This window comes from Ananas comosus, linkage group 3 (genome assembly GCF_001540865.1).
Source record: "Ananas comosus cultivar F153 linkage group 3, ASM154086v1, whole genome shotgun sequence".
NCBI classification, from domain to species: Eukaryota; Viridiplantae; Streptophyta; class Magnoliopsida; order Poales; family Bromeliaceae; genus Ananas; species Ananas comosus.
In genome coordinates this window covers 8616191-8624592 of record NC_033623.1, presented here as the reverse complement: position 1 = coordinate 8624592, position 8402 = coordinate 8616191, and the positions used below count along the sequence as shown (strand labels likewise).

The 8402-nt window shown below is 35.1% G+C and overlaps 1 protein-coding gene across 1 annotated transcript; it reads left to right on the top strand.

Moving 5' to 3' along the window:
• Positions 563 to 8189, top strand: LOC109707305 (auxin transporter-like protein 2). Its single transcript, XM_020228474.1, has 7 exons — positions 563 to 994; positions 1186 to 1371; positions 1487 to 1599; positions 1734 to 1917; positions 2535 to 2632; positions 6310 to 6775; positions 7455 to 8189. The coding sequence occupies exons 1-7, from the start codon at positions 815 to 817 to the stop codon at positions 7815 to 7817; spliced, it is 1590 nt and encodes a 529-aa protein (XP_020084063.1). The 5' UTR covers positions 563 to 814; the 3' UTR covers positions 7818 to 8189.

Here is an 8402-nt window from a genome sequence, read left to right as displayed (position 1 = left end):
AAAAGAGAGGGATTGGATGAGAGGAGTTACATGATTACAATATAATTGGTCTTAGCACTCCTCCAAAAAATTAGTGTATTTTTTTTTTGTTGATATAAATTAAAAAAAGAAAAAGTTTGAAATTTCATTAGATCCATTGGTGAACTCGTATCAAGTTTAACGACTTCACTCATTGTTTAGGAAATAAAACAACGCTAATTAATGGGTAATAACAAATAGAACTATTAAATTTGATAAATTTGTTAACTTAACTAAGTACAGAAACTGAAATTAAAAAAAGAGCAAGTTGAGGGGGCTGTTTCACAAAATCTGTAGTTGAGGGGTCTCCATATATCTTCTTAAAAAAATATAAAACAAAAAATAAAAAACCAACGGAACAAAACCAAGAAGGTTTTATTCCTCCCACTACCCAATAATAAGTGGTCGAGCGACCCAATTAAAACTCCCTCCTCCTTTACCTTTCACTTTTCCCACACACAAGAGAGAGAGAGAGAGAGAGAGAGAGAGAGTATTATATATCTCTCCCTTCACCCTTTATAAATACAACACCAACCCATTCCTTGGCCCTTGGAGTCCAAAACCAACATAACCAAGGAAGAAGAAGAAGAAAGAAACAGAAGAGTACTACACATATATACATATCTATATATACATTGCACAGAGAGAGCCAAATTAAGAGAGTGCGTGTGTGTGTGTGTGTGTGTGTGTGTGTGTGTGTGTGTGTGTGTGTGTGTGTGTGTGTGTGTGTTATCATCAATCAAAGAGATAAACAAAGCGCGCGCGCGCACACACACATATATATATAGATACATATATGGGCTCAAGCACGAATATGGTAGGGGGAGAGGAGAAGGTGGTGGAAACAGTGATGGTGGGGAGGTACGTGGAGATGGAGCAGGAGGGCGAGGGCAAAACCGTCAAATCACGCCTCTCCGGCCTCCTCTGGCACGGCGGCTCCGCCTACGACGCCTGGTTCAGCTGCGCCTCCAACCAGGCAAATTTACATTAATACCCCCACCCCCTCGCCCGCTTTTACTCTCATAACTTTTTTTCCTTTGAAGTGATTTTGATGAGATTATATATGTACGTAGGCTAGCTTCTACATTATTAATTAATTAATTAAGCATTACTGAATTAACTATAAGCATCTTAATTTCATTTTTTATCTTGGCTTGTTTTGTGTAGGTGGCGCAAGTGCTTTTGACTTTGCCCTACTCATTCTCGCAGCTGGGGATGATGAGTGGGATCCTCTTCCAACTGTTCTATGGCTTGTTGGGGAGTTGGACTGCTTATCTCATCAGCATTCTCTATCTCGAGTACAGGACTAGGAAGGAGAGGGACAAGGTGGATTTTAGGAACCATGTTATCCAGGTCTCTATATATACACTCTTATATATATATATATATTGTTATTTTTTAAGTATTTAGATCGAGTTTGCTTTGTTTTTTGATTGTGCTGATTTTTTTTTTTTAAAAAAAAATGCAGTGGTTTGAGGTGTTGGATGGGCTTCTTGGGAAGCACTGGAGGAATGTGGGGCTGGCATTCAACTGCACTTTCCTTCTCTTTGGCTCTGTCATTCAGCTCATAGCTTGTGCCAGGTACTAGCCTATCTAAACACTAATTAATTACCTACTTTTTAATTGATTGATTTCTTTGTTTTGTGGATTGATGTTGCATCATTAATTAGTTATGTTTCTTGTTAATGTATATATACAAATAAATGTGGTTGCAGCAATATATACTACGTGAATGATAAGTTTGATAAGAGGACATGGACATACATATTTGGTGCATGTTGCGCCACCACTGTGTTCATCCCCTCCTTCCACAACTACAGGATCTGGTCATTCCTTGGCCTTGTCATGACCACCTACACTGCTTGGTACCTCACCATTGCCTCTCTCCTCCATGGACAAGTATGCTCTCTCTCTCTCTCTCTCTCTCTCTCTCTCCTCTTATTTTTATATATATATATATTATAATATATAATATATTATACTTATATATATATATATATATACATGTATCTGTTTGTGAAAAAAACATTGTTCTTAGTTTTACATAAGGTATGGTGGTGCTACTTAAATTTTTTTTTTTAATATGCACAAAGATTTTTCCTATATTTTAGACAAAAATTCAACTTTTTTTTAAAATTTTAGTAAAAACTCCTCTTGCTCATTTTTCAAAATGAGCAAAAGAAAAGGAAAAAGAAAACTCCTTTTTCTCCCTCACTCTTTCAAACTTTCTTTGTTCGCTTTTCCTACAATCCAAACAGCAACATCTCAGAAAACAATTATCCTTTTATATCAATCCAAACACCAGTAAACATAATCTTTGATTTAAAAAAATTATATATATCCTTTTTCTAAAAGTCTTTTTTCGATAATTTTACCAAAAACCAATTAAGTACCATCTTTAAGCCTTAATAAGCATTATTAATTGACGAAACATATATACATAATATAATGTTGTTGTATGGTACATGTGGTGTGATCTCAATAATGTATGTATATATGTACGTATGTCTACTTAGGTGGAAGGGGTGAAGCACTCGGGGCCGACGAAAATGGTGCTGTATTTTACGGGAGCCACCAACATTCTCTACACATTCGGTGGCCACGCTGTTACTGTGTAAGCCGACAACAACTCCCCTCCCCAATTGTTTAGTTTCCCAAAGTACATGCACCACATTTAATACAACAATTAATTACTCAACACAAATAATTAAACCCGAAAATAATAGTAATAAAAAGATTATATATATATATATTATTATATATATATATATATATTTTATTTATATTATATTATAGTTATTATATAAATTATAGAGTTGAGCTATTGCTATCAGAGACGGAGCCTTCCGTGCTTCCAGTCGTTTCGATGTTGCGACGTTCGAATCGGTCGTCTGCTGTTAATTTTGATTAGAGTTTTGATACCTAGAAAATAAATTTTATCATTTTACGATTCATTTGCTAGTGAACGAATGGGGCTCAAAATCAACGGCTGAAATAAAAAATTTACAAATGTAATATTGAATTAATTTTTAAATCAAAATATTGATATTTATATAGATAAAGAATTTCTATCAATTTTACGTGATTTGGATATTTTATTACGTAACTTGCAACGGTCACTCGGCATGAAATTTGCTGTTTTGAGTTTATTCGTCATAGCAAATGATATCGAAAAATAATAAAATTTATTTTAGATCTCCAATACTCTGATCAGTTTAACAAATCGATCGACGATTCGAAAGTCGCAACATCGAAAACGAGCTGGAAGTACGGAAGGCTCGCGTGTCGATTGATAGTAGCCTCACTATATTTATATATATATTATATATATATATATTATAATATATAATATAATTTATACTCTATATATATATGTTTATTATTATGTATAAGAGGTCAACTTACTTTATTTCCACTTTCTTATTTCTTAGTTCTTTTTTAAAAAAGATTAGAAAAATAATATATTTGCACAATTATATATAGGAGGTAAATATTATAATTTGTACAAATATACTGTTACTATCTTATTTAATTGCGTCGTTAATAAAAAAAAAAAATAGATAAGCATATGTTTTTGAATAGTTATTGAGGAAAGAAAATTAGTTTCAAATGCAATGGTGAAAATGGATAAGTTATTATTGTTAAATAATTAGCCTAATTCTAGGAGGTATGAATTATGATCTCCATGAAAATGTGATTGTTGATTTGTGCCTTTATTAATTATAAAGAATTTTCAGTTTAATCCTGAGCACGGGCGTTAAAAGGCTTTTCGTTTGTCTTTTCTATTGGTAGTTAATGTAATTTAATACGATTGAATATGTATATGTATATAATATATTATTAAATATTATATATATTATATAATATATAGAGAGAGAGACGAGAGAGAGAGAGAGAGGGAGAGAGAGGAGAGTGGGCTGGTACTGGAAGACGAGTCTCCGTATGCTTTAGTGCATTTGATGTTCGGCTTTCGAATCGACGATCGGTTCTTAGAGTTTGATTAGAGTATTTGAGTTTATTAGAAAGTAATTTTGTGATTTTTCGTTCATTTGCCTAGTTGATCGAGGGGTGCTCAAATCAATTTTCTATAGCTTGGTGAGCGTTTGCAAGTTAACCGGTGTAGAAATATCCAACATCCATGAATTTGAAGTAAATTCTTTATACATATAAATACAAAATCAATACTTTGCTTAAAATTTTATGTTATATATCATTATTTTGTAAGTTTTTTTTTCCGCGTTGATTTTTGAGCACTTCGATCATAGGGAAATTGATATCGAAAAATCACAATTTTTTCTAGTATTCAATACTTAGAATCTAAGTCTAAGCGGAGCCGATCGTCGTTCCGAAAGCAGATCATCGAAAATAATTTGGAAACGGAGCCACTCCGTGCTTTCAGAAGCCTACGTTCGCAATATATATATATTATATATATATATATATTATAGGAATATATATATTATTATTATATATTGGAATTAGATGCACTTTCGTTAATGTTTCATAGTCATGAAAGTAGCTTCGCGCGGCGGATTCCCGAGTAGTTCGTTCTTTATAGATGTGTTTTATCGAACTTGTTTTAGCGTAAATATGGAGGGCTTATCTTATTAACTTTTATGAGTTTAAAGTTATAAATTTATATTTAATTATCTTTTTATTTTGTTGACTATCTAATTTTTAAACTTTAATTTATTATTTATTTTTTAATGATTATTATTTGGTTGTTTAATGTTTTTATGTAAATTTTGAATACATTTTTATTTTTATTGGCTTAATTAAAATATGTTTCATTATTCAAGTAACTCCATATTTACTAAAATAAATAATTATTAGTTTAAATTTTAAACTGAATGAGCCATCAAATAATTTAGTCAACTAAGTTAAAAAGTTGGAAATTAAAAATAAAGTTTTGGAGAGTTAGATAGTCAAAATCAAAATGATCCACAGTTTGATGGTTGAGGTCTCAACTTTGAAATGTAGTTAATTCACATTTTTATCTGAGTTTATTTTTAAAAAATAAATGAAGACGGTAGCTTGTTACTTTTTTTTGTCAAAAATTAGATTCTTTGCATAATACTTTTATAGGCGCCTGAGAATGTAACCTAAAGTGCAACTTAATTAGTTTATAGTCACTTTCTATGTTAATTTTGTTCTCACTTTACGTACCTCAGAAACTCTTTATTTCTTAGGACCACCTCAGTGAGACTGTGAGAGTTCACCTTTGGAATAGCTCTCAGAATAACAACCAACTACTCAATACAGTAATTGTTAAGTCATTATTTAGTTAGCAATGATTAACTCAAAGCTTTATGTGCACCCATTCATATTTCGTATATACCCTCTCTCTCTCTCTCTCTCTCTCTCTCTCTCTCTAGAGGATTCTAAAGAGAGAGAGATATAGAGATCTAGAGAGAGAGAGAGAGAGAGAGAGAGAGAGAGAGAGTACGTAGCCTCTTTAATTAATTAACCCTAATTAAAAGACACACAAGTAATTAAGTCATTGGGCTGTGTACGCATATATATATATCCACCACTTGTATATATGCTTGCAACATTAAGTAATTCAGTGGTTTGTCCAGTCAAACAAGCTAGCTAGAGCTGCTGCTGCTGCTGCTGCTGCTGCTGCTGCTGCTCCAAGAAGCCGCTGCTACCGCGGCTGCAGGCTTTTGCTTTTTTGCAGAAGCATCTTTACTGAATGCCAAATAGGAAATACCACCTGCCCAGAGACCACGACACATGCAATGTACAATTAGTACATACTTTGCACAAGCTAGCTAGTACGCTTTAACCTCAGCTGCAGATACATATATAGTTAGCATGCATGCTGTACATATATATTGACTGCTTTCATGCATGTACCTACCTTTAACCCTCTCATTATTTTGTCCTGATCATTCAAACGGAACAATAATTGGAACAATATATTGCAAGAGTTAGTTTCTCTTTTTTTCTTTTTTTTAAAAAAGGAAGTTCAAAATTCCATGCATCTTTACTCTAATTATTTATTAGTATATAATTTTTGCCTATATATATATATGTATGGTATGTTTTTTTTTCTTATATATAGTGCTTTTAATTAATATCTTGCTGAGTTCTTAATTAATTAACCACCGGCCATTCCTGTATAATGAACTTTTAGTTCGATTTTTCACAAAGAAGTTTGTAATAATTTAATTTGTAAAATTTAATTAATCTCACCTGATAGTTAAATTTCAGGAAAGTCTTATAATATTAATTGTTTAATTAATGGATTTTATGAAAAAGCTAGCTAAAACTAACTGGTGCGTGCAGTGAGATCATGCACGCAATGTGGCGTCCCCAGAAGTTCAAGGCGATTTACCTGCTGGCGACGCTGTACGTGCTGACGCTGACCCTGCCGTCGGCGGCGAGCGTGTACTGGGCGTTCGGCGATGCGCTGCTGACGCACTCGAACGCGCTGGCGCTGCTGCCGCGCACGCCGTTCCGGGACGCGGCAGTGGTGCTGATGCTGGTGCACCAGTTCATCACCTTCGGCTTCGCCTGCACGCCCCTCTACTTCGTCTGGGAGAAGCTCATCGGCCTCCACGACTGCCGCAGCCTCTGCAAGCGCGCCGCCGCCCGCCTCCCCGTCGTCGTGCCCGTCTGGTTCCTCGCCATCATATTCCCCTTCTTCGGGCCCATCAACTCCGCCGTCGGCTCCCTGCTCGTCAGCTTCACCGTCTACATCATTCCCGCCCTCGCACACATGGTCACCTTCCGCTCAGCCCACGCGCGCGAGGTACCCACCCGCTTCATCCGTCTATATATCTATCTATCTATCTATCTATCTATCTGTCTGTCTGTATGTCTATCTATCTAATATGTTAGCTGTCATGTCATGTTGTGTGTCCGCATTGGCCGGCTCTAATTCAGCTCAATTCACGTAAGATGTGGATTTGGATGTCTGTAAATTTTCGCTGCTCTCTAATATATCTATATATATATATATATATATATATATATATATTCCAACATAATACAAAATAGAAAGTTTCCATCAGACTAATAGATTGCAAGTTTGGTCTTAAAGTTTCTATTTTTGCTTTTAAGGGCTCGTTCGGTCTAGCTATACGGTTGGGCAGCCGGAGAGTTATCATTAGCAATAAAATTAAGGGATAATTAATTGCATATGTCTCTCTGCAAAGATAATGATAAAATAATTATTTTATGCACTTATCATTAAAAAATTAACGGTGAATAAAACGGCAGGGACATATCGACGAACAGAACTTTTGGAGGGATATTTTGTAAACTAAAAAATTTTCAAGGGAATAAATTTGATTTTTTAAGTTTTGTAGGAATTTATCTATTGTTTGATACTTTTACAGGGATCTATCTAGATGACATTAATCCTAAAATTAGACAATGTCAGCTATTAGTTATATGACTATTTTCTTTTTGATGTTTTGATTTTGCAGAACGCGGTGGAGGTGCCGCCGAAGTTCGTCGGAAGGTGGATCGGCACGTACACGATCAACGCATTTGTGGTGGGGTGGGTTCTCGTGGTCGGGTTCGGGTTCGGTGGATGGGCCAGCATCACCAATTTCGTCCGCCAAATCGATACGTTCGGTCTATTCACTAAATGTTACCAATGTCCGCCGCCACTGTTACCGCCATCGCCATCAGCACTGCCATTTCCGTCGAATTCTCCTACTTCCTCAATGCCATTCTCAAGCAACGCTCACAACTCGACGGCGCAAGCACTTACAAACATATCCCCGGCTCCTTCGCCGTCTCCTTCGCACTTTGCTCACCGCCATCACCACCGCCACGGCCCGTAAACTCATTTATCATTAAATGAATCAAGATTATAACTAGGAAAGAGAGAGAGAAAGTGGTAGGAATTTAGGAGAGATGGAGATTATAAACGGGTTAGTGCATGGGTAATGTTCTCTTTAATTTAGCTCTGGTATGTGTTGGAACTTATTTTGTCAGTAGAGATCTTCAAGTGAATCATGTAAGAGGCTATATTTCTGTAGTACGTACGGAAAGGGAGCTGCTTATGATGTCAGTGTCTAGCTAGTTTGGAACAAATGCTGCTCATATCCTATATTTGTTTTTTCCCTTTTTCTTTTTTCTTTTCCTGTTCAACTTTTATTTTGTTTGTTTTCTCTTCTACTTGGAAATGTGTAAGTTGCACTATCTTTACTTTATCTTCTTCTCATGCTACTGCATTTTTCAGTTTGTTCTAATTATAGCTTGTGTTACATCATTCAGATACTTTACCGCCACTTGTTATTATTTGGAGCACTTTGCACTTTTTTCGAGTCTAGCTGCTTTATTTAATCATCAATTTTTTTTTTACTTTATTACAACACTTTTTTCAGGTTTATTCACTAAAAAAATTAAATTTATTAATTAGTCTG